Source organism: Mirounga leonina, unplaced genomic scaffold (assembly GCF_011800145.1).
Source record: "Mirounga leonina isolate KUSES-001 unplaced genomic scaffold, KU_Mleo_1.0 Mir_91, whole genome shotgun sequence".
Lineage (NCBI taxonomy): Eukaryota > Metazoa > Chordata > Mammalia > Carnivora > Phocidae > Mirounga > Mirounga leonina.
Window position 1 is genome coordinate 40,864,286 of NW_023270839.1, and position 26,407 is coordinate 40,890,692.

Below are 26,407 nucleotides of genomic sequence, written 5' to 3' on the forward strand. Positions count from 1 at the left end.
AATAATAAATTGGCACATTCTACTCAAGAATTGTACTAAGATAAGGCAATTCATAGAGTCTGTTCTTCTCTCCTGCCTTGAGCATAAGACATAGGTGGCTTTTATATTACATTTATATGAATAAACACCTCCACCTTAGTGGCATTATAATTATTAGCAAAAGGAAAAGATATTCCTTAATATTGCACTGTGTTACTTTGTGACAGTGAGTTTACTCTCTTACTTTAGAAATGTGTTAAATCTTTTTTTTTTGCCTTTAATTTCTTTCCCCTTCCCCCACCTATAAAGTACAGATACTTCTATTTATTTGTCTATTAAGATGGATGATATATTTGATCTGCAAAAATACCAGAAAAGTAATGTTGGACTGACTTGTTTTCCAAGGTGTGATTTCATATCAAGACTTGGTGAAGTGTTTCACATTGATCATCCAGAGTCTACAACGTGGTGTTATACAGCCATGGGTAAGTTTAATAGTGTGCGTTAGAACACGTTTTCAGCTGCACAGCATAGGCCTGGGAACAGACTGCCTGAGTTTGAATCCAGCCCTGCTACGCTCTTAGCTGCGTAAGCTTGGGCAGGTTTCTTTACGTCTCTATGCCCCAGCATCCTCATCTGTACAGTAGAGGTAGGAAAAGTACCTACGTCATAGGGTTGTTTTAGGGCTTAAAAAAAATTTTTTTTTTAAGATTTTATTTATTTATTTGAGAGAGAGAGAGCACAAGCAGGGGGAGTAGCAGAGAGAGAGGGAGAAGCAGGCTCCCTGCTGAGTAGGGAGCCCGATGTGGGGCTCTTGATTTATATCAAGACCTGAGATCAAGACCTTATATCAAGACCCTGAGATCATGACCTAAGTCGAAGGCAGACGCTTAACCCATTGAGCCACCCAGGCACCTCATTAGGGCTGAATAATTTAATTCATGTAATGCAACTAGCACCCATCTCATAATTAAGTGTTCAGTATGTGTAAGATACTAGTACTGTAGTTGTTGCTGTGAATGATCATTCTCACATACTACTGATGAGAGCACAAATTGCGATATTCTCTATGAAGCAATTGTGGATAATACATTGAGATCCTCAAAATGTATTATGCATGCCCTTTAAATCATTAGTTTTTTTCTTAGGATCCACCCTAAGCTCATACATAGGAATATGTGTCAAGATTTTATGTGTTAGAATAGTCACCACAGCCTCATTTATAGTAGCAAAAAGTTATGAATAACCTAAATTGCCCGTTAATGGACTAAGTAAATAATGATATGGCCTCATAATGGCATATGTGGTTGTTGCTAAAATGATACTGACAGATGATGTGAAGTGCTTACAGTCTGCAGTAAAAAGAAAGGACTATACATTATTGCATAAAGAAAGTAACTTTTGGAGAGAAAAACCTGGGAATAAATATACCAAAACGTTAAAGCAGTTGCCTCTGGTGCTAGGGTTACAAATGAGTTTTTCCAACTGCATTCTACATTTCTACACTTTATGGATTTTCCACAATGTACTTGTGCTTTTACGATCAAGAAAAAGCTAAGTAAAAAACTAGAAACCAAAAGATTCCTCATTTCATAGGAATTCTTTGAAATTCATAGCTGCCAATTCATAACTCCAAAACTTAGAAACTTTCATGGGCGTGCACAGAGACCCGCTGCAAAGCGGAGGCATGTGAGTGCTGCCCCTCACTGGGCAGTGGTGGCTGTAGGCATTCTGGTTTTCTCATGCGACTTTCTGTGTTTGTGAGACGTTTGCCAGTATATCCCTGCCATGTGCAATGAGTGCAAACAACACGGAAATCATTTTTATTAAAACAAGGGAAACGCCAAAGGTTATGATGGAGCTTAGAGATGACAGACAGTGAGAAAATGTCCAGTATTTCAGGTATCTTTAAAACGAAGTGTTTAATATTTGGTACATGCGTTAGATCTGTAAGTTCACAGCCCTTCTTGATTTGCAGATGATCTAGTTAGTATGTGAGATATTGTAGCCAAGGAGTGCCTTCTGATATATGTAGAGACCAGCGAGGGTGGGAGTTGTCCCGAAGTAGCAGGTGTTCTGTGCAGAGGAAGATGCTCAGTGTTGGGAAGGATGCCCAGGAGCACTTAATGAGCTAGGAGGAAGGGAGTCCTAGTTACAAAGCTTCAGAGGACCAACTCTGTCTTCTCTTTGGTGGAATTGTATCTGGGGGTGATCAGTTGAACCTCTTTATAGTTGCTTTGGACTAAAGCAAATCATATAGGAATGACACTTCAGGAATGGGCATGTTTATAACTTTTTATTCAAACAATTTATGGTATCAGGAGACTAAAATGCACGCTTATCATTTTTAGCTCATAGCTAATGCAGTTTGCTTCTCTTTTGTTTATTGGATTTGTTTATATTTTTATTTATGGTATATATATTTTTTTATTATTTCTAGCTCCATAGTGGGAGTAACAGTTTACTAAGTAAGCTGATTCATCAGTCTTATCATGGAACCATGGACACAGTTGCTCTCAGTGGGACTATTCCAGTCAAGATGCTTTTGGAAATTGGTCTGGACAAACTAAAGAAAGATTATATCAGTTTTTTCATAGGTGAGTCCCTTTCCCAGCTCAAAAAATTAAAAAGCACTTCACAGTCATCAGCCATAGGTATTCTCAGATGTTCTCTTTCTACTTGGCCCTAGTCATTTATAGCTCTGGCTTTGGCTCTGGTTCACTGGGAGATTAGCACTTCTGTTCTCTGACATTTATTTTCCTTCCTGATAGAGATACTCGATTAAATAGAACTCTAGTTTTTGTTTGGTTGTGTTTTGAGTTCAAACATTTTGAGATCCTACAAGGTTGGTGTAGTAAATTAAAAAAAAACCTTTTTGTGGGATGCTGTTTTAATACCCAACACTTGGTTGTTTTTATTAGAGGCAAGCTGTGATCATTTTAGAGTAGTATTAATATATATTTAATGTATAACATGCCAGAAAATTTGGCCATTTCTGAGGAACTATTTAGCTTGAGCATCCCTTGTATATATGAACTCTGAAAAATTTTACTTAGGTTCCTTATCAAGTAATAAACAATACCCAAAGCTTATTTGCATTTATGTGTTTTTTCTTACTAGGTCAGGAACTTGCATCTTTGAATCATTTGGTGAGTTTGGTTTTTTATTTTAAAGTTGATTTTTCTTTTATTCATTCTACCTGTAGATACTAAATACCTATTTGTGCTAGCCGCTGTCCTAGGATCTAGGAAACAGGTAGATAAGTAGACAGATAAATAAATAACAGGTAAAGTACTCCTTATTTTCATGAATCCCCCCTAGTCATTTCATTTGCCTGTTTTTTATTTTAATATGGTTTGACTCCAAACTTTTGACACAGTGGTCCTTAAGCTTGGAGAATCTCCTTGAAGGCTTATTGAATTGCTAATTCCTGGGCCCTAGTGACTCCATTGGCCTGGGGCTCAAGAATATGTCTTTTTAAACAAGTCCTCTCCTATTTCAAATGATTCTGATGCTTTTTCCTTACGGTATTCGTTTTCTGTTACTGCAAAACAAATCACAGTAGTCCCCACCTGTCCATGAGGGATTACCATGGGCAGTACTGAATCCTATGTATACTGTGTCTTTTCCTGTACACACTTACCTATCCTAAAGTTTAGGCACAGTCAGAGATTAACAGCAACAACTAAAAATAGAACAATTATAATGATATACTGAAATAAAAGTTGTATGGTTTCTGTCCTTCTCAAAATATCTTACTATGCTCACCGGTCTTGTGATGTGAGATGATGCAGTGCCAAAAGATCGAGTGAGGTGAACGACGTAGGTGTTGTGACCTAGTGTCAGACCACTGTTGACCTTTCAGGAGGACTGAAACCATGGGAAGTGAAACCTTGGATAAAGGGGGGACTCCTGGAGTACAAACTTAGAAGCGTCAACGAACACAGATGTATTATATCACAGTTTCCCGGGGTTGGGCATGCGGTACATTTTACCTGGGTCGTCTGCTTAGGGTTTCACAAGGCTGAGATCAAGGTGTCATCCCCCTGCTTGACTAGGGGAAAATCTACTCCTCAGTTCTTTCATTTGTGGTTGGCAGAATTCATTTCCTTGTGGCCTGATGACCAAAGTTCCCATTTTATTCCTAGCTATTGGCCCACAGTCAGTCTCAGGTTTTAGGGGTTGCTTGTGGATGGGCAGTTTGTTTCTTCAGAGCCAACAGGATCTCTAATGCTTCACCTTCTCTTAAAAGTCTCACCTGATTAGGTAGGTCATAGTGATGACCAGGTGATAATCTCCCTTTTGATTAATTCAAAGGCAGTCATCTAGTGAACATATCATGGAAGTAACATCCCATCATATTCACAAGTTCTGGCCTCACTCAAGGGGAAGGGATTATACAAGATGTGTACATCAGGCAGTGGGAATCTTGGGGGCCATCATAGAATTCCACCTACCATATTTACCATGGACTATTTCCTTAGGAGCTGTTCTCAGAAATAGGATGTCTGAGCATTTTATGATGCTTGACATACATTGCCAAGTTTCTTTTTTTAAACGGTTGTACCACTTTACCAATGATAGATGAGTGGAAGCTTATCAATACACTTGATTAATTTCTTGGTACTTGTTACCTATTTTTAGAGGTGGACACTTCCGTCAACCCGGTAAAGGTATTGAGGTTAAGAATTATCTTGTGGATTTGCCAGTCATTCCATCTGGAGAGCTCGATGGGTGGTATTAGTTACCCCACTCAGGCCTCCTTGATAAGGCAGTTCTTGGATTTGTTTAGACCAGAGAATGTAACGGTTTGCTGAGAACATTCTCAGTAACGACTTCACGTATAGTTTAGTCTGAAGAATAATATTGAAAGGTGGTAAATTTCTCCCTGGCTGCCTCCATTTTCCCCCCCGCATTGATCAAGCATCGTTGAGGTTTAGCAAGCATAGCAATCTTTGTAAAGATTGTTCTTGTTCTTTAACTCCCTATTTTGCTTATACTGTTTTTCATTCCAGGAATATTTCATTACTCCATCAGTAGATATACAAGAACAGGTGTGTCGTGTTCAAAAACTCCACCATATTCTAGAAATATTAGTCAGTTGCATGCTTTTCATTAAGCCCCAACACGAGCTCCTCTTTGCTTTAACACAGTAAGTATTGCTCTCTTGTTCCCGTCACATGAACATGAATTCTCTTGTGAAATAGCTGGAACCGAAATTTGTGCAGTTTTTATTATCAGTTAGGCTGGAATCTGTACAGTGTGTCTTCACAGTCGCAGAAGGGTTCTCAATCCCTGTCGGAGGAAGGGAAAGGCTTTGGATTTAGAAGGACTCAGGTTCGACACTTGGCTCTAGCACTTTCTGACTTCCTGAGGAAGTTTCCTTTCGCTGCATCTTGTTTTCTCATCTAGAGACAGGAACTAATAACCTCATGTGTTGGTTGTTGGGGTTAAATGATGGCCTGTGTATAAGTACCCAACACCTAATAGGTGCTTTATGAGTATTTCCTTTTCTTTTCTTTCTATCCTTATACGTTGGGGCCAAACGAATCATTGCTAGATCTCCATGTGGTAATTGAATGGAACCACCTATTATTACCATACCTCTGTCAACAGCGCTGCTATAATTTTAGAGATTCTGCTGATCAGTTTGACCAGAAACAGTTTGGAACTATCCTCTTACGTGGGTTGCTGGTGTCTTACGTGTATTTGAAGCTTCACATTGGAATGAGTGAACCATCCGGGGGAAGGGCTGGCTTTTTCCCTGTGGAAGGAAATGTACCATGGCCTTTCCCAAAATCAGAATTTGTCTCCGTTGTACAGGGAAAAGTTTGAAATTATTGTTGTTTACAGAATCTAAAAGATTTATTTTCATTAAAGATGAATAGGGTAGGGTGCCTGGGTGGCTCAGTCGTTAAGCGTCTGCCTTCGGCTCAGGTCATGATCCCGGGGTCCTGGGATCGAGCCCTGCATCGGGCTCCCTGCTCGGCGGGAAGCCTGCTTCTCCCTCTCCCGCTGCCCCTGCTTGTGTTCCTGCCCTCGCTCTCTCCCTCTGTGTTAAATAAATAAAAATCTTAAAAAAAAAAAAGATGAATAGGGTAAATGAGTTAACTCTTTAATTCCCCAGAGTCTGAAAACCATGGAAGCTATATCATTGTCTCTCTTTTGCTTTTCTTTTTCTGATAACCTCTTTCTCCCCACTCATGCCTTTACTTTGGCTCAACTTAAGTATATTTTATATTTGTGAGAAATATGTCTTCTATTGATTTTTAAAAATTGGAGAAAAAAATTGAATGAGATTTCCTTTCAGAGTCAAAAGTGACCTAACTTTTGTGTTGGGGGAGGGGGCATTGTTTTGTTTGTTTACTTTTGTGGCCCTGAAATTATTCTTTTGTTGTTGTTTTGGTTAGTGGTACTGGATAAAAAGTTTCCCATATGAGCTTCAGATTACCAGAAAGCCTTTATCTCCAAGGGACATTTTTTTTCCAAAAGAGGTCCATTTTTGTTGTTGTTGTTGGTTTTTGTTTGTTTGTTTGTTTTAGATCCTGCGTAAAATATTACAAACAAAATCCTCTTGATGAGCAACACATTTTTCAGCTGCCAGTCAGACCAACTGCTGTAAAAAGCTTATATCAAAGGTCAGCAATTTAGTAATTAAATTATACTTTAAAGGGGGGTGCCTGGGTGGCTGTCTGCCTTTGGCTCGGGTCATGATCTCAGGGTCCTGGGATCAGGCCCCCATGTCTGGCTCCTCATTCAGTGGGGAGTCTGCTTCTCCCTCTCCCTCTTCTTCTGCCCCTCCCCCTACTTGTGCACATGTACTCTTTCTCTCTCTCTCTCTGTCTCTCAAATAAATAAATCTTTAAAAAAAAAAATTATACTTTAAGCCTGGCTATAATTCCTGGGCAGTTTCTGTGTCCTTCCTCTGGGGATCTCATGACCAAGAGCTACTCCACCTCTGAAACCTTAATCATCTCTTTCTTGCTCTTTGACTATCATCTGATAGGAGTTCCCCCTCTTTCTTCTCCCAGACTTTCTTTTGTCTTTTCTCTTTCTATCTGTGGACCTCTAGTCTTTCATTTTTTCTCTCAATCTGTAATTCCTTCACAGTATAGGGCAGAAAATATAGCCAGAAGGGAAATGACAGATTGGGAAGGAAGTGATCAGGGTAATGATGACAAAGTCAAGGGTATGGCTGTGGGAGTGAGAGGGTTTGGGATTGGGGAGGTATGGGGACTGTGAGGCTAAGGTGACAGATTGGTCATCCACATAGACTCTGAGGTTGCCTCCAATGATGGTCTCCCTGACTCTTCCCTCTGCATGCAATGTACTTGAAATTTCTCTTCTACCCAAGCCACTCTGTTTATACCCGCCCTCAGTTTGGTTCCTTCTTGGCCAAACCTTGTCATTCCTTGAAACTGGTCTGGCAGAGGTCCCCAGTGGCCTCCTAATTGCCAAATCTGGTGGACAACTTTCTAGTAAAAGTATGTTTTAGCCCCTTGTGTCATTAGCTGGCCCACCAATTCTTTCTCCTTACAAGTAAGCACTCACGAGGTTGTTTGGCATTTAACACTATTCCTTTCTTGGACCTATTCCTTTGCTTCATTTCTGTGATGTAGCTTCTGTCTTAATTTTAACTATCTCTCTGGTGTACCTGCAAGACTGAGAGTAGATCTCTCTTCAAGTTCTTCCTCTGCCTGCTTTTCATACAGGTTTTCACCAGAACTCCACCTTCTCTCTCCTTTTCTTCTTTCTTTCCGTCTTCCCTGGCTGATTGTATTCATACTAAAGGCCTCGCTTCCTCTGTGCTAATGATGATTCATAACTCATGTCTCTAGCTCCTGAGCTTCAGGCCGTGTTTCTGGATGCCTGTTAGATGTGAATGCCCAACGTCAGTGTCCCGTAGGTAGTTCGGACTCAAAACCCAAAATTTAGAATTGCAGCCTGTTCGTCTCTTCTTCTTCTGTGCCTCTCACATCAGGATTTCTCTAATGAGTGTGGAGGAAAGGAAGGAAGGGAGAGAGGGATGGAGGGAGGAAGGAAATGAAGAAATAAGGAAGGAAATAACTCGGGCTTTTTTTTCCCCCTTTGATGTTTTTTCTTTCCTTAGTGAGAAGCCACAGAAATGGCAAGTGGAAATAAGTGGTGGTCAGAAGAAGGTGAAAACAGTTTGGCAGCTGAGTGACAGCGCACCTGTAGACCATCTGAGCTTCCACAAATCTGGTAAAGATGGTTTTTCATCTGTTCAGATAAGTTCTGCCAATAGAAGAGAAACAGAATCTTTACTAGCACATATGATAGCTCTCATGCTCAGTTTTAAAGGATTTTCCTGAACTGCAGGTGTAAAACATATTTATTCTGGAAAAAAAAACCCTGGAAGAGTGCTTTTTCTCATTATCCTCGATAGAGGAACTTTTATTAAAAGAGGTCAAGCAATAGGGATACAGGGAGTAAAAACAGATTATAAGGTTGGAATTCCAGCTCATTCTTTTGTGCACTCTTTCATTGATGATATTTCTGCCCTAATGTCTTCTCTGGGGGGCAGGAGGAGGGTTGATACTTCTAATGTTCGGTCAGATATGGTCCCAAGTCAGTCAGAGAATGTGTGCGAGCCCCTGGCGTAATCAGCTGGCTCCAAGTATTTCTCCTTCAGCAAGCACCTGTAAACTCTTATCTTCGTGTGTGTGGATTGCATGGTGCAGTCCTCTCGTTGTATAGGTCTTAAATGGCTGCATTTCAGATATTGCGATGATTATCCAAAATCAAATCGGATAGCTTTAAGACAGAATCTGAAAAGATTTCAAAGGCCTATGGTCAGCCACTGCTGCTGGTTGTTGAACTGCAGAACTATACAAATAGTTCTATTTTAGAGATTGATACCTTGCAAAATTATTTCCAGAAAATGTTTGTTCTTCTCCCCAGAATATTTTTTGATTCAAGCATAATGGAAACTTCTCTATTCATATGGCTGTACGGTAAAAGTCCTAAAAAAACTGAAAAATTTTCCTGAGAACCATCAGTTAAAATTTTTCTAAGTGTGATATGAAACCTGGAGGGTATAAAGCTTGAAAATCAACCATATAAAATTAGAAAAATTTCTGCATGACAAAAAAATACCAGGGGCAAAACAACAAGGAAAATTAATTTGCAGCTCATGTTCAGAAAAGGGGCTACATTGCCTAGTATATAAAGAACTCTTAAATCAGTAAGAAAAATATATTAATAACTCAATAGAAAAATGGGCAAGTAACACGAACAGTTTACTAAAAAGGAAATTCAGATGTCATCTTCAAAATAAAAGGTGCTCAGCCCCACCTATAGTAAGAGAAATGCACATTTATATTCCAGAGATACCATCTTTCACCTGCAGATTAGCAAAGATCAAAAGGTTTGGTGTATAGTACTGGCAAGGATGTGAAGAGGTGGTCAGCCTCACACATTGCCGGTTGAAGTGTAAGGCTGTACAGTTCCTGTGGAGAGCGCTATCCCCCCAAATTTAAAATACATTTTGTAGGCCAGTAGTTTTACTAGTGGGGATTTATTCCATACATAAAACCAGACATGTGGAAAAAGACCTATGAACAAGTGTGGTATTGTTTACAGTAGCAAAAGCGTGGAAAAAAATATGGAGAATGGGGCATAAGAAAAGATCTGGAAGGATACAATGAAATTGTAACCCAGAGGTGTGGCATGATGGGGGCAGGGGTTGTTCTCAGCTGTGGGTGAACATTAAAATCATTTAGGGAGCTTTTTAAAGTCTTAATACCAAGACCAAGTAAATCAGAATCTCTGGAACTGGTGCCTGGACATGAGTGATTTTTAACGTTCTCCAGGGGATTCTGTTGTGCAACGAGTTTGAGAACCACCAATTTAAGCATTTTGTTTCTCTACCTGTGTTGTTTCAGGTTTGTTTTTTCTTTTTTAAAGACCTATATTTTATGATTAAAAATAAAGTTTTAAAGCTATGAACATATGTGATACATTTTTGGAAAATGCCGTTTAAAGTAAGTTTTAGTACATAAAGATTAAACCTGTTTTATGAGGAAATTCATGCAAGATTAAACACCTTTTTCAATGATGCTGAATAAGTGAAATAGATTGAACGTAACTTCTAGAGTCTTTGATGCAGATTATTTCAAAAAAGAGTGAAACTTACTTTGGTTAGAGTTAAAACAATTTATTGATGCATTGTTCCAATGACTCCATCTATGAAAATAAGGAATTTTTTTTTTTTTTAAATAGGAATTCTTACGAAATCGTATATTTGCTTGCTTGGGAAAGCACTCATACTCCATTTTGGCTAGAACTTTTTAACCTCTTCTCCCCATCTTATGTTCTTGATGTGTTTATCTAGAAATTATTCAGTCCTCAGCCCAAAGCAAGACCCACTGGTGAAGGAGGCCCTCAGTTATAAGCAGTATGGGCTATTCAAAGACCCAATTGTGTAAATATCAAAGCCCAGTCATGATTTATTTTTGCCAAACATCATACGCATTTCAGAGGTTAGACTTTCTGCTTCATTGGACTGAGCACTTAGGTCAACTACTAGCTTTTCAAGATATCTCATGTTGTGATATTGTAGAGTAAAACATTGGGATCAAAAGCTGGAAGACTTGAGAAGAAATGTCATGGGGAAGAGAATAATGATTTGGAGTGAACAGGGGAGAAGATCAGTGTCCGGGAGAGTGCCACTCTCCCAGGGGGTGCTCCGCAAATGATTGTTGAGAATGGTGAGAATGTGGAAACCAAAATGTTGACCCACAAGAATGGGGACATAATCTCATCTAAATGTTAATTGTACCATTTATTTTTTAAATACAACAGTCTTCAGCAGAGGAAAAAATGCGTATGTGTCTGGCCCTAAGACTAGAAATCCCAAGTAGAAATTGGTTTCTGAAACATGTGTTAAGATTGGAAAAAGAGTTTAACCACAGTGGATGAGACACAAAGATAAAGCAGTAGGTTCCCAAATTAAAAATACAGGATTAAAAAAAAAATCTGCTTTGTATTTTCTTTAATCACGTTTTCAGTGCACAAAGGGTTTACTATTTAAAGGAATCGTCCCTGCTGGGTTTTGTCTCATGAATTCAAAGTAGAAGACACATGTCATTCAGATTACCTCTTGATTATTGTAACATTCAGCAGTATATACTAGAAAGGCCAGCAGGCTGGTAAGCAGTTCTGATCTCTGTTTACAGATGTTTCTGAGTTAACATTGAATGGTAGCCTGGAAGAAAGGATGTCCTTTACTAACCTGGTTACCTGCAGCCAGGTGCATTTCAAGTGAAGTCGGCTGATAGAGTCCTCTGTTAAGGTAGTATGTTCGCTTTGTGTTCCCCTTTGTAATGTATTAAGTATCTTATGTTTCAGTTTTTTCTACAACAGAAATGTTGATTTAATCCATTTGGAATATGGATTATTTTTCAGTAATCATGCAAGAGGCTTACCAGATGTTATTGAGCAACGCAAGTCTTTAATTTCCTTTCTACCTTCTGTAGTCACCTTAATAGGTCAGGTTAATCCTAAAACCAGAGAAACGAAAACATTTTTTTGAGTGGTAATGTCTTTGCATTTTAAATCTGTATATGTGGTAGAGAGTTTGATTTCAAAAACATTGATGGGAGAGGAAAACCCTGAACGAGCCTGTCGATTTGACATTGAAAGCAAAGTTCTGTTAAAAGCAATTTTACCCCAGCCCCCCGATATTTTATAGCAGCATTATCAACAATAGCCAAACTATGGAAAGAGCCCAAGTGTCCATCGACTGATGAATGGGTAAAATGAAATTTTTATTTCATTCCTATATACAATGGAATATTACTCAGCCATCAAAAAGGACCAAGTCTTGCCATTTGCAACAACATGGCTGGAACTAGAGTATATTATGCTATGTGAAAAAGTCAGTCAGAGAATACGATTTCACTCCTATGTGGAATATAAGAGAAAAAAAAACCACGGATGAGCATATGGGATGGGGGAAAATAAAGAGAGGGGAATGAACCATGAGAGACTCTTAACATTAGAGAACAAACTGAGGGTTGATGGAGGGAGGTGAGTGGGGGATGGGCTAGATGGGGGATGGGCATTAAGGAGGACACTTGTGTTGAGCACAGGGTGTTATATGTAAGTGATCAATCATTAAATTTTACTCCTGAAACCAATATTGCACTGTATGTTAATTAACTATAATTTAAATAAAAATTTAAAAAGAACAAAACACTTTTACCCCAGCCCAGTTGTAGCGCTAAAGCCCCAGATGTAAATACCCTTTTTAAAATGTTTGAGATAGCCAAGAGAATTAATGCAATAGCATTTTCTACTGTCTTACTGTTTTTGTGTTTCAGAAACAGTAGAATCTGGTAATTAATAAAATGCTTCATATCATTCTTTCTTAAGCCATGTTTTGTCCCCAAATAAATAGATGTTATTTAATTTTAGCATTTTATCATAATTAAAGAATAAAATGGACCTTCATTTTAAAAACCCTGAATATCTAGTTACAGAAAAGATATTAAATAATATTTCTTTGAGGTATTTCACTGAGGTTAATTGAATTTAGCGCAAGAAAGTTTATCTCAAAAAAGTGTATGTGCTCACTTACTTGGTACCAACCTAATGCATTTTCCTAGTTGCCGGATAGAATTTAGAACCTGAAAGGACTGTTATCTGTAGATGATTGACTGTCCATTGTGTGTAGGACAGTGTTAGGATGGCAGTTATTTCCACATTAAAGTAATGTTTCTGGATAGATTTTTATTTTTATTTATTTTTTCCAAAGGAAACTTTTTTTTTAAGTTTTTATTTTTTTTAAAGATTTATTTATTTGACAGAGAGAGACACAGCTAGAGAGGGAACGCAAGCAGGGGAAGTGGGAGAGGGAGAAGTAGGCTCCCTGATGAGCAAGGAGCCTGACCCAGGGCTCGATCCCGGGACCCTGGAATCATGACCTGAGCCGAAGGCAGACGCCTAACAACTGAGCCACCCAGGCGCCCCTATTTTTATATATTTTTAAAAGATTTATTTATTCATTTAAGAGAGAGAGAGAGAGAGAGTATGAGCAGGGGGAGGGGCAGCGGGAGATAAGCAGACTTTGCGATGACGGGGGAACCTGTCACGGGACTCGATCCCAGGACTCTGGGATCATGACCTGAGCCAAAATCAAAAGAGTTGGATGCCTACCTGACTGAGCCACTCAGGCGCCTCTGGATAGAGTTTTAGAAGGAAAAAAAAATCAAGTTATCAAAACAGTTTGTGCACTATGATTCCTTTTTTGCAAAGTGAAATAGATGCCTAACAGCAAAATATTAACATTGGCTTTGACAGGTGATTTTTATTTCATTTATGCTTACTTTTATTTTCTGATTTTTAAATCCCAGCACAAGACCAAAGAAAAAAAAATTTATCACAGAGCCTGAAAACAGAAATGTATATAAACCTTCAAAGCAGAGAAAGGAGGAAGATCCTGAAGATTCTTGATGAAAGATGAATCCACAAAATGGGTAATCCTGTCTCAGCTCTGGCTTCGCAGGAGGAGCATCAGGAGAACTGCAGAGATTAGTACACAGAGGGTGCAGACTGTAGGTACCACGATCTCTGTCACCATCTGCATGTGACTTAGCAGAGGCTCTGAAATGGGAGAGAAAACACCACAAATGAGCATGTCCTCATTTCAGCGAATATAGCCTCACCCTGAAAGATTCAACTGTATTGGGAAAAACTTGGAAAATGGTATCATCAAGCTTTGTAATTATTCTCAGTTGCTCTAAAAGAGAACATGGTGAACTAAATGTTACTAAAAAAATTATGTGAGGGCTTTATAAAATATTTCACAAAGTATGGGGTAAAGAATGCCTATATTTGGTTCTTCCATAGGTATTACAATAAAGTCTAAGTGTATGTTATACTTACCATAAATTCATATGAGGATATTAACTAACAGGCGTGTTCCAAGGTTGCTGTAATTTTCACTGGCGGTGGGGGGGTTGTGAAAGAAAAATCCTGGGGAAGCATCAGTAACCTTTCAAAGGTGTTATTGTGTATCTTAAGATGTGTAAGAGTTTCCATATTGAAAGTTTGTGTGGCAATTCTTGCATGGTTAAGTAATAATCTTGAAGAGTTGAATGATAAGCCTGTTTCATGTACATGATTATAGTAGTGGACATTTATGTAATTCCCACTTCTAGGTTTTGTGCCTGCCACCCTGGCTACCATGATAAATAAAGCATGAGGCCCTGTTCCCACAGAATTCATAGACTCAGCAGTAAATTCTACATCATGTGTCTGGGTGTTAAATTCAAGTTAATTTTGGTTTAAAGGAATATACATCCTTAATATTACCTGGTTATTTAGATGGGAGCAGGGCACGGTAGTGTATTGGCCTATAAAAATAGCTGAATTGGGGAAAAAAATAGCTGAATTGGTAGGATTTGTTCCATCTAGCACTTTCCACCTCTGATACCACATTAAAGATGGGTTTGTTAAAACAGGAAGTATAGGGCGCCTGGGTGGCTCAGTCGGTTAAGCGACTGCCTTCGGCTCAGGTCATGATCCCAGGGTCCTGGGATCGAGTCCTGCATTGGGCTCCCTGCTCTGCGGGGAGCCTGCTTCTCCCTCTCCCACTCCCCCTGCTTGTGTTCCCTCTCTCACTGTGTCTCTGTCAAATAAATAAATAAAATCTTTAAAACAACAACAACAACAAAAAAACCAGGAAGTATATTTCTCTGATTGCCCTTAGGGAAAGACAGAATTCAAAGAAACACATGCTGTGTGCTGGCATTCATTAATATGTAGATGCATCTTTGTTATTCTACATCTCTGAGCCTTTTCGATCCTACTGCACAAGAAACCTTGCCTTCCGTGAGGTCAGGGACCTTGTTTGGTTTATTGCTGGGCTTAAAACACCCCTTAGCTAATAGTGAGTGCTCAATAATTACTTGCTGAATGAGTGAATATAATATCTGGAATGTTCTTTGCCTTCTCTTTATTTGAATACGGTTGCATTTTTCCCTCCTTCCACAAAGCCCACTGTAATCAAAATAGGTTTATAAACTGGCTGTATGATTCAGAAAGAATCAAACTAGGAGGGATAAAATATTTCTCTTTTGTGGTAGATTTTTAAAATGTTATTTGAAATGCTTATAAAACAGAAATTTGACATTGTTTCAAAAGGAAGGAAAAAATTCATTTTTAATTGTATGTTTAGGAATGATTGACTTCAGGTAGATGCACATTTTGAGGTTTCGGTAACGTCATTATATGTATAGTTATGTGCCTTACTTATCAAAGGGAAAAATTAAAATATACTCACCTGCAGCAAGCATCTGGTTGTTGATAGAACAAGTTTCCAAGGCTTTGAGGTACCAACTCTCCACCTAATAAAAACCCACTAGGTAAGTAATGTCATCTTAGACTAATTTTTTGCTGTTCCAAATCATTTTTGAAATAATGTGGGATTAAAAAAATTTAAATCTGCCTGGAGTTTAAATTAGTTAATATTTATTAAATACCTATGTGCATCATTGTGAGGGAGTCAAAAAACAAAACAAAACTAGTCTTTATTCTTGAGGAGCTTATAATCTAGCACTTTTCTAGAAATGCCAAACTGGTGAATGCCTATGAGTCACTGTTTATGGTGCCACTGAGCTCATCCTAAAAGGACGTTGGCAAACAACTGAGATTTATTTTTAGAAGTTATTTTTATTGAGACATTCTAAATTATGATTTTTATTTCCTGCCATCAATAGCAACATAGAGAACGGATAGAAAAATCTACAGGTGACTGAAAATGGTATGTTTTAAAGGATTGTTAATATTGTTTATTTTTAATCTCATTTTGGAACTAATGGGAGAAAAGTGAAAGTTATGGTCATTACACATTTAATTTGCCTGTTTCCATATATGTTGAAGAGTAAGTAGTCAGTATTTGTTTGCATTAAGATATAACATTTAGGATAACATTTAACTAGAAGTCTCTAATGTCTCTTATAACCTAAAACAAACAGGACTTCTACATAACTTTCTTTGTTCTTCATGCTCTACAAGTTAGGAGTGAATTTGAAGTGAGGACTGAATTTTAAGGCATGTTTACCCCATTCTAAGCAAATGAGCAAAGAGGTGGCACAAATTAGGGGAAGAATCAAAGGCCCATGTTCCCACAAAGCCCCGTCCTCCTCCACAGAGGAGAGAGGACAGAGGCTTGCCACACTGCACACCCCAAGCTGCTTAGCTCTTCAAAAATCTAGAACAAGTGAGGGGCGCCTGGCTGGCTCGGATGTAAGAGCACATGACTCTTGTTCTTGGGTTCGTGAGTTCGAGCGCCACGTTGGTGTAGAGATTTAAAAAAAATCTAGAACAAGTAACATCAATAATTAGTCCTACCTCTCTTGGGCTGGGAAACCCATTGGCAGTGATAATCTTCTTGTAATATTGAACTGACGCCTTTGGGTAGCGCGGCTTATTTCTGTTGTTAAATTCGACGTAGTAGAATCCGTATCTATCTGAGTATCCTTTCTCCCATTCAAACTTATCCAACAAAGACCAGGAAGTATACCCTTTTATATTAGCACCATCTTTTATAGCTGCAAAGACATTTTGTTCCATTTTTAATATATTTCACTTACTTGGAAAAATAACATTGTGAAGATAATTTTAAATGAATTCATTTATGAGATTTAGAAACAAGCTTTAGTCAATCACAGCTGTTAGCAAATTCAGTCCAAATTAAGTAGAAAATATGTGAAGGCCGTCTTCATATCTCACCTTTCAGCATTTCATTTATGTAGCCCTTAAGGTACTGAATTCTCCATTCATCACATAACTGCATGCAGTGTAATATTTGAGACGCGCCGTTTTCTGTCACATAGATGGGAGGATTGCCGTATTGAGTCTGAAATTGAGTCATAGGAATATCTTAAAAATTCCAACCTACAGGTGGGTTTCTGAGTCTGAGGCACATAGGGGAATGGTGTATTTAAGCCGCCGTATTCCAATTGAGTGTATTTAGCGTTTGGGAGGTGCCAGCTCACACATTTATTTGGAGGTGAATGTAGATAGGAGCCAGTTCATACGAAAGATTACATTTCTCAGTGACTCATCATTATAGAGAAAATGTACTTCAGGTCTTGTTCTTTCCCACATAGCTCATTTCAGGTGAGAAGGGCAGCCAAATAACTAAATGTGGGATGAGAATTTGTAGCTACGGTTCTATACCTTGAGATGGTTACTCATAGTCGGCATTAGTCTCTCAAGCCTGTATCTAGTAGCCTCTGAAGTAGAGGTGACTGAGTTTCACTTTAAAAGGGATGCACCTAACTGGAATTAAAATAAAAACGTTAAAAAAAATGTAGGCACCCGAGCCTAAGCTGTAAGATCATGAATGGAGGTCAGAAATGTTCACTGGGGGTACCTGGGTGGCTCAGTCAGTTGGGCATCTGCCTCTTGATTTCAGCTGGGGTCATGGTCTTTGGGTTGTGAGATTGAGCCCCCTGTGGGCTCAGCAGGGAGTCTGCTTGTCCCTCTCCTTCCCCTCCCCCAGCCCGTGCTTGCATGCTCTCTCTCATTCTTTCTCAAATAAAATCTTCAAAGAAAAAAAATGTTCATTAAATAGCTTAATGTGATAATCACCTGAGCAAAGTGGAGGAGCCTCCTAAAGCCCCATGGCACAGAATAGAGCCACTTAGACCCCGGATCGGGCCAGTTTGGGTCAACCAGTTCTACTAAGTCACGATCATTCTGGTAGCTGGGCCCCTGGCGGGAGGGGTATTTCCTTTCTGTGATGTACCGAGTAGTAAAATGGCCTAATCCCAAGAAATCAGATGTGCCTTTAATGTAGCTTTTTTCCTGGAGTGAGAACACTGGTAACCTTGACATATCCAGGCCTTGCTCTGCACTCTTTTTCCCTATTGAGAGAGAAAAATAAGAATTTAACAAAGTTGGCGTTCTCCCAATCCTTTTGCTGTGACGTACCATGACGATACTGGTGTGTTGACATAAAAACTGCTATCCAGGTCCCGGGCTTTGGGGTTCGTTTGTGTGGAAAAAGTAGCCTTAGCTTTTTAACCTGGCATTTTGACATTTGAATACTATTCAAAATGTTAAAAGTTTATATTGCTTAAAAGTTCTATTTTCATAGATCACTCAGTGATCTATGCAATGGTATGCAGACAACTTTGCAGCTATATGGAAAAAAAGTGGAGTTGGGATTCCTGTATTATTTTTTGTAGCCAAAACTGGTAATTTTGGTTGTCTCTGGGAAGAGAAGTGGAAGGCCATTCGTGGTGCGGATGGTGGCGTAGGGGACATACAGTCACGTTCATGCACCTTTGAGGTGTAGGCTGGTACGACCTCCGTGGTGGGAAATGTTGTCCTAGCATTTAAAATGGTAAAAGAGTATGTCCTTTCACTGGCCAATTCCACATCTGTTTTATCCTACGTTTTACTCGCACGTGTAAAAGGATGTGTGTTCAAGGATCTTCATTGTAGATTAAGTAGCAAAAGATTGGAAACAACCTAAATGTCTATCAGGAGACTGGTTAAATAAATGCTCGGATATCCATCCGTACAACACTGCAGTCATTAGAATGAATGAGGCAGCACTTTATGTACCAATGTGGAAAGAATGCCAAGATGTATGTTGAAATGAAAGATGCAGAGTGTTGCACATAACAAGCACACACACGGAGCAGCAGTGTTTTTGCTCACACGTGCACAATCCATCTCGGGAAGTATGCTTCCTGCGGGGGAGGATGGGAGCAGCGGGGAGAGGGAGGGAGGGAAGCTTGACTTTTCACCTTGTACTCTCTTGTAATTTAAAAAATTTGAAACATGCATAAAACCGTATAATCTATGCCAAAAAAAAAAAAGGTTTTAAATGAGTAAAGAAAAGTAACATTGTAGGAGTTGTTCTAAAATACAACCATAAACATGTTTCCAAAGAGGCTACTGGTTTAGATTAACTGAGTGAAAAGCTTGTATTATTATAAATACTTTAAGATCCTCACCTGTTATTACTTTCAGTGACAGTAACTTGAAAACCAAAAGGCATTGTCCCTGGACTATCTAATACAGTGGCCACTAGCTACACATGGCCATTAGATGATGCATCAGTCACACTGAAGGACAGAATTTTTAAAATTTAAATAGTCACAAATGACTACAGGCTATCATATTGGACAGTACAGATACAGAACACTTCCACCATCACTAGAAGTTCTGTTGGACAGCACGGGTCTAGAACTGTGCTCGTTCGTACATCGTGCTTATGAGATGCCTGAAAGTAATTTGTGTACAGGACTTCCAGCAGAATGCTTTCACTAAAGACAATATTAACTGCGCAGAGGATCCTTCTTCCCACATTGTAGCAGGAAAAATTCAGCCCCGTCTCCATTTGAATTACTACAAAGTTGGAGTTGGTGGGGTCTGGAATTAATTGGCCTGAAGCCCAAGAACTCTTCTATGACAAATAATCAATTTGGCGGGCACCTGAGTGGCTCAGATGGTTAAGCATCTGCTTTCGGCTCAGGTCATGATCCCAGGGTCCTGGGATCGAGTCCCGCATCAGGCTCCCTGCTCGGAAGGGGGCCTGCTTCTTCCTCTCCCTCTGCTGCTCCCCCTGCTTGTGCTCTTTTGCTCTCTCTGTCAAATGAATAAATCTTAAAAAAAAAAAAAAAAAAGTCAATTTGGCTTCTTTAATGCCATCCTGTTGTGGCTCCTGCCACAGCCTCTGAGGGTCCCGGGGCTGAATGCCAAGGGAGTGACGGGCTGTGCCCTGCAGGGCAGGGCAGGGGCATGGGCTCTGTCCTGAGGGCTTTTCCCTGGGCATCTTGAGGACATCATTCTCAGGATTTCAAACCTATGTGTATAGACGTGTCACAGAACTGGTTATTGCCAAGAGATTTTTAGAGATTATTTGTCCTTCATTTTCAGATGACAAAAATGTCACCCAAAGGTGAAACCCCTTGCCCAGAGTCACTGGTTAGAGCTGAGTTGGAATTAGAACCTGCTGCTCCTATTCCAGGTAAGTCTGATAAATGGTGCTTTAGAAAGGGAATTTTTTGAAATGTTGACAGTTCTTTGTCAAACATCCAAAATAGCCTTGCTGTGTGAGATTGTAACCTGTCAATGCCACCCTTGTCTCTCTACAGGGGGATGCAGACTGCTACCTCTAAATAAACAGAGCTAATACTTTGATTCCTGTGGCCAGACACTGGTGGTTGCCCACCCAATCAATAGTCCCATGGCTGTCTTTCCCTCTTCCTCATCCTCCTTAGAGAGTCCTGGCTCCCCCAGCCTCTGAGGACGCTCTAGTCCCAGTGGTCTAAGACATTCTGGGGCATGTGACAGTTCCATCCCTTGAGGACTTCCCTTGAAGGGAAGTCAGTTGTGGGTGAAGACCGTTTTCTGGGAAGATTGTCCTTGTTCTTAAAAATGGGTATTACCAAGCTATTTCCATTTTTCTGCCTCTGGGTGTTGATATGTAAAGATATGATGCCCGGAGCTGCTGCAGCCATCTTGTGGCCATAGGGAGTGGTTTGATGGGCTGGCTAAAGGTGCCAGAGTGAAAGATGGAATGGGCCTCAGTCCTCAAAGACATCCCTGAAGGCTGGATTAACTGGTCCTGGATCATCCTTTTCTGGACTCGGGACTTGAGGTGATAAATTCCCTACTTTTCAAGCCATTTTAGTTGGCGTTTTCTGTTATGTGGCACTTAAAGGCACCCAAACTGATAGAGCCTTGTGAGCTCTATGTGTCTTTATTCTCCTCTCTGACATTGCGGAAACCAGGACTTGGAAAGCATTTCTCAAGTGACAGAACCAGCGCCAGAACTGGCACTGCCCACGACTGTGTCTGTGACTTCTCTCTCCTACTTCGAGAGGGAGTGGAGTGGGGAGGAGACCGGAGAGCAGAACAGAAAAGAGAGCAGCCCGGAGAATGGCTCTACTTTCCCCTGGGTCCTGAAATTCTCAATCGCCATGTCTGGGGATTTGTCTGGGAGTCGTTCCTCCCCCCTCCCCAATTCAAATGCGCAGTTCTCAGTTCCTTGAGGGCTGGACTCTCCCTTGTGTGCCTCGCCCGAGCCCCGTGTGTTCTTCCATCCCCCTGCCTCTCCATCACCTCACTCGCGCTCAGTACTGTTGCCTGGAGCTTAAAGATGTGACTTGGCTCACCGATCCGGTCCTTCATGACTTGAGGGTAGTCTCCGGCGTAGATGGGGTTGGCAAACCAGCCCAGGCAGAACTGTAGGTATCTTTCGGCAGCTTCTATGTCCTTGGGTCTACTCATGTCCACGGGTTCCCCCCAGTCGCAGTTTAATGAGATCCCCACCAGACCTTAAAAGAAAGGACAAGGGGGGTGGCAGGGGTGCTAAGGGGGGTGCTGTGTCCTAACGCATGGGTGCTGGGGCTCACCTTGCTGCTTGCCGCGCCACGTCCTGTTGTAGGAATGCCAGGCTTGGGCGTGGGCCTGAAAATGGAGGGATGCATCAGAGGTGCCTGGCTGGCACATCTCTCTCCTGTCCTGATGAGAGATCAATCTGATGGAGTCCCATCTTTTCCCTGAGTCCAGCCTTGATGATCCCGATCCCTTGTCTCCCTCCCTCTGACCTCCAGAGACACCTGTTTTCTTTGTTCTGTAGAGAAACTTGGTCTAATTCTGGCACAAACACACAAAACTACCTCTTTGTGTGATTTCTTGTTCCGGAGACTTTTGCTAAAGTTTCTTGTTTTGTTCCTGCTCGTCTTCTGTAGTCACTAGGCAGTACTTTTACCGTAGGTGCTCAGGAAGTTTGGAAAATACCAAGCATCTGGAACAGTCTTGAGAATGGAATTCAAAATGTGCCGACCTGCCTTCTCTCCATACTCTCCATCAGTGCCCCACTGAGGCCTTCAGAGCTCTACCCTTTAAATAGTCACAGTTTAAGGGGCGCCTGGGTGGCTCAGTCAGTTGGGCATCCGACTCTTGATTTCGGCTCGGGTTGTGATCTCAGGGTCATGGGATGGAGCCCTGTGTCGGGCTTCCCGCTCAGCGGGGAGTCTGCTTGAGATTCTCTCCCTCTGCCCCTCCCCCTGCTCGCTTGCTCTCTCTCTCTCTCTCTCTCTCTCTTTCTCAAATAAATAAATCTTAAAAAAATATTCACAGTTTAAGAACTCATAAGCCAAATGTAGAAAGAATGAGGAAGTCCTCTCCCTGACAGGAATTTGAGAGTCTAGTATGTCACTCAGGGGCCCCTGACTTCCTGCTTGATCAGATTGTCCCCCTTCTGCTGAGAGTCCACTGGGGCCATGCTGTCGTGCCTCCTCATCTGTGTCCTGCACTGTGACCCAATCCCCTCCCCCCGCTCAAGCCTTCCTAGCGGCCTTGTAACTCACGAGTTCCCCTGCAGCATCTCTGTCTCCTTCCCTCCCGGGCCCTTCCTGAGCTTGGCTGCCTCCACGGCAGCTCTCCCAAGAAGGGCCCTTTTTTCTGTCACACCCCACATACCTTGGGGGAGTGCTTGCAAACTATTTCTCCTTCCAAAACCCCAGGTCCTTTGAAGTCCACGCCGGGAGACAAACACTCCTAACCCCTTCTTACAGTTGTCCTTCACCAACCCTGTTACTACATTAAAGATTTCAGCCCCTAGTTCACTGTCATCCCACCCCTTCCTCCTGTCACCGTTCCTCACAAGGCTGCTGGGACCTGTCGGTGACAAGTTTTCACACGCACGCGCTCCATCCCCCTGACCGGGTTGTAAGCTCTAGAGAGCATGCACTGTGTTGTCTCGGTGGCGGTGGCCAGCCCCGGGTGACTGGGCACTGCCTCCACAGAGCCTCGTGGAACGCAAGTGAACGGTGCGGAGGTGTGGTGGAATATGCTGGAACCACAGAGGGCTGAGCTCAGGCTCGGACCCCTGGGGCAGGCTGAACTGACACTGGGGTCTGTCCCTCCGCCCCGAACCCAGCCTTCACGCCCAGAAGGACCCACCTCACCTTAATGATGTGGTGCGCTGCCTTGTACAGGCCTGTGCCAGGGAGCTGCAAGCCTGGAGCGTGGCGGCCCGTCTCATAGCCTTTCTCTGCCATTGTCTGCGGGGACGGCAAGCGGGCATCACAGCACCCGTGAGAAGGGGTAGGAGCGCTCTGGTCCGGGAAGGGGGGCTTCCCACCTGGAGGAGGGTCCTGCTTACCCGAGGATCACTGAAAGTGATCCAGTGCTTCACCCGGTCCCCAAAGGCCTCAAAGCACAGATTGGCATAATCCCCGAAGTAGCTGATCATGCTCACATTCTGCCACCCGCCGTACTTGACCTGGAGCAGCTGCAGAGTGGAGAGAGAAGCAGCTATCCCCAAGGGTCTGTCTCTAGAAAAGACTTCTGGAGTCCATAGGCCTAGTATGTGGGAGAAACAGGGTGATGACCACCACAGAGGCTGTTGACAGCAACAGAGAGCAAAGATGCGGAGTCTTGGGCGTTACAACCCGAGGATGGTGATGGCCATCACTTGGCCAGTGATGAACCATGAAGCAACATCAGTGGGGACAAGCTATGTGACATATACAATCAAGAGGGAGGGAACAGAGAAAGTTCAAGACTCTCATGCTTAAAAGGAATGTGATAGATTGAATATTTAAGAAAATTGGCCAAGGCAGAGAGGTCTGCTACTGGGAGAAGAACCTCAACTATACATCCAGAAGAAGTAAGACATGATGCAGGACATGGAAGCTCTGATTAGGATTTTGAGGGCCGTGCAGACGTAAGAAACCCTAGAAGCTCTATTATGAGGGCGGGTTCTGCCTTCTTCACTCAGATGATGCAGCTCAAACTCGTTAATTATGCCATTTCATCACATCTTGCTCAAAAGAGGTTTCTTTTTAGTTTGATTTGTTGTTTTTAGGCCAAATGTTTTGGGAAAAACCAAAATCCACACTTATCACCTATTACAAACATCAGTGAAATCAGCACGATGTCCCTCCATGGGTGAGTCAGATTTCTTGGCTCCCTCCCATCTCTGGGTCCAGACCCCAGCCTTTGCCCCACCTTGGCAAGCCCCGTCCCCCAGTCAGGCTCCCCCTGTGGAGCTGAGCCCCCCGGGCCTCACCTGTGGGAGATCCCAGTGGTGCAAGGTCACGATGGGGGTGATGTTGCTCTTCAGGAGGGCATCAATGAAGTCACTGTAGAACTTGATTCCCCTCTTGTTCACCTTGTCAGCTGAAGGTGAGATAAAAGGGGCCGTAGCCTTCTGAAGTGCGGTGCTGCTGGGCCCTGGGGCCTCTCTGGGGCCTGAAGAAGTCCCCAGCCTGCCCAATTCTGGGTCTGAGGGATGGCATGGGTGCCCGGCTGCCTGAAGAACCTGGGAGGGCTTCTGCCATGTTCCGGGGATGCTCTCCCTCCCCAGCACTCTGTGGTGTCCCCACAGAATCAACACGGCCAAAAGGGACCACACTTGGGCTTGGGAGGGGCTGCGCCGTCTCACCTCGGACGCCAGTGGGTAGGAGCCGAGGCCAAGACAGGGAGAATCTGTAGTGGTTCACATGCAGCTCCCTGAGCAGGATGATGTCCTCCTGTGCAGACAGGGGTGGGAGGCAGGGTGGGGTCATCTAGAGCTCTGGGGTGGGGGTTAGGGGTCCTGCTGGGGGCCTGGGCCAGTGCTCCTCATTTATACAATAGGTGTGAAAGCACCTTCCTCCTGCCAAGAGTCAAATACGTGCAGGATAGGGGACTGCTTTGAGGTGTCCATTGGAGTGTTCCTAATAAACTTGGGGGATGAATCCCCCAAGAAGTCAGCCCAGGGAGGAAAAGTGGGTCCTGAGCAGAGGGACTTCCTCCACCGGGGCCAATTCACAAGCAGTGACCAAGGATTCAGGCCACGTGGCTTATAGACCCTGGGGTCATGGTATCAGCTGCTCAGCTGCCCATCGCTTGGAGTAAGGCCCTGGTTCAGGTGGGGCCCTGCTTTCCTTTCCTTTCTGCACATCCTCCCCTCTCCCCGCTCCCCCCAGCCCATCAATCCCCAGTCATCAATGGCCTCGCCCCTTTTTCCTGCAGTGGGATAGGGGCTGCTTAGCAGAGCACTGGATTGACATTGTCCCCCGGGCCCCCCTCCTATGTCACTGTCCACCTCAGCTGGGTGCATACTCACCCCTCACACACACCTGTCACTCACCTGCACCTTGTAGTAACCATCACAAGCCACATCTGCTGTCTCATCCCCAAGCACCTTGCCCTTCCCACTGTGAGTGAAGGCATCCCAGATGCTGGGCCCTTTCCCATCCTGGTCCCAGGCTCCCTCCGTCTGGAAGGCGGAACTGCCCACGCCCCAGGAGAAGTCTGCAAGTAGAGACCTTAAGCTGGGCCCTGGGCCCCCTCCCACGCCCCCCCACCCAGCCCCTGGACTCTGGGCTGTGCCTCCTGGGCCACAGGGCAGGTCCCCTCCCCACAACCTGCCCCCGTCTCGCCAGGAGTGGGAGCCTGTGGGGCAGGGCGGGGGAGGACCTAACACATTGAAAACATTCATTTGCACAATTTCAGCTCTGATTAACATTCACTGTCTGTACAGTAAGTTTAAAAAAATCTGTTAGGAACTTCTATTTTAAAACAACTCCGTGGAGTTATTTTTCCCATCCTACCTGTCAGGAAACGAAAACACCAAAGTCTTTGGCAAGCCAGCCAAGGTGGGCAAACTGACAGACAGACGGACAGACCAACCGAGGAATGGACATACCAAGTGGGAAGGTTCCATAGTAGAAGGAGGCCTCTTCTGGGGATCCCTTCCTGGTGGCCCCCAGCCTGGACTCCAGCAGTAGCACCCACCAAAGTGTGACAACCCGCACTGGCTTCATGGCACCCGGCCCTCCCCCATTCCTGAAAAAGCACACCTGACAGGTGGAGGTCCATGCAGCCAGGGCTGGGGGGCCGGATCCCAGCTTGGGGCTGAAGGCCAGGAGGGGAGGAGGTGGGGGTGCTTTATCTAGAGCAGCTTTGGCTCAGCTAGGGCAGCTGGTCCATTGCTCCACTGGGAGCCACCAGCAGATGCCGAGGCTGAGCACCGGGTACGGTTAAGGAGGAGATGAACACGGGGCTTGGGGCGGGGGGCGGTGCTCCAGGTCGGATGCGCCAGGTTCCAAACCACCCCCGCTCCCTGTCTGATGGGGGATACCCAGCCCATACCCCGTGAGAGGCCCTGATCACATGGGGAAACCACTTCTGCCTTAGGGAAGCTCCAGTTGACGGGGGAGGCAAGACAACCCACAGATCCCCTGAAGCACCCCACCTATCACTGTGGCAGGGGTGGTGGGGGGACAGACCTCTCCCCAAGCCGGGGGTCATGAGCAGGGTTGCCATCCCAGGGCCTCCAGTCCTGAGGGTCAGGACGATGCCCTCCCCCTGGGACCCCCTCTCTGGTGCAGCCAAGCCGGATTACCTGGGATTGTCCTGTGTCCCAGACACCCCCAGAGTA

The 26,407-nt window shown here is 43.1% G+C and overlaps 2 protein-coding genes across 3 annotated transcripts in view; one reads left to right on the forward strand and one right to left on the reverse strand.

Moving 5' to 3' along the window:
* ZWILCH (zwilch kinetochore protein) overlaps positions 1-13,943 on the forward strand; it is a 37,538-nt gene extending 23,595 nt beyond the window's left edge. For both annotated transcript variants that reach the window (XM_034993843.1, XM_034993842.1), the window contains exons 12-19: positions 385-464; positions 2,420-2,576; positions 3,100-3,128; positions 4,995-5,131; positions 6,522-6,617; positions 8,090-8,202; positions 11,178-11,293; positions 13,356-13,943. In XM_034993843.1, coding sequence (XP_034849734.1) covers positions 385-464; positions 2,420-2,576; positions 3,100-3,128; positions 4,995-5,131; positions 6,522-6,617; positions 8,090-8,202; positions 11,178-11,266 — 701 coding nt within the window. In that variant the 3' untranslated portion in view covers positions 11,267-11,293; positions 13,356-13,943. The remainder of the gene's footprint in view (positions 1-384; positions 465-2,419; positions 2,577-3,099; positions 3,129-4,994; positions 5,132-6,521; positions 6,618-8,089; positions 8,203-11,177; positions 11,294-13,355) is intronic.
* On the reverse strand, positions 13,313-25,790 carry LCTL (lactase like). The gene is made up of 13 exons (XM_034993844.1): positions 25,673-25,790; positions 25,115-25,278; positions 24,425-24,512; positions 24,050-24,159; positions 23,141-23,269; positions 22,944-23,039; positions 21,384-21,438; positions 21,144-21,305; positions 17,602-17,876; positions 16,738-16,864; positions 16,357-16,556; positions 15,287-15,350; positions 13,313-13,605 (listed from the first exon to the last, which is right to left on the reverse strand). The coding sequence occupies exons 1-13, from the start codon at positions 25,788-25,790 to the stop codon at positions 13,490-13,492; spliced, it is 1,704 nt and encodes a 567-aa protein (XP_034849735.1). The 3' UTR covers positions 13,313-13,489.
* Between the last annotated feature and the right edge of the window lie 617 nt (positions 25,791-26,407).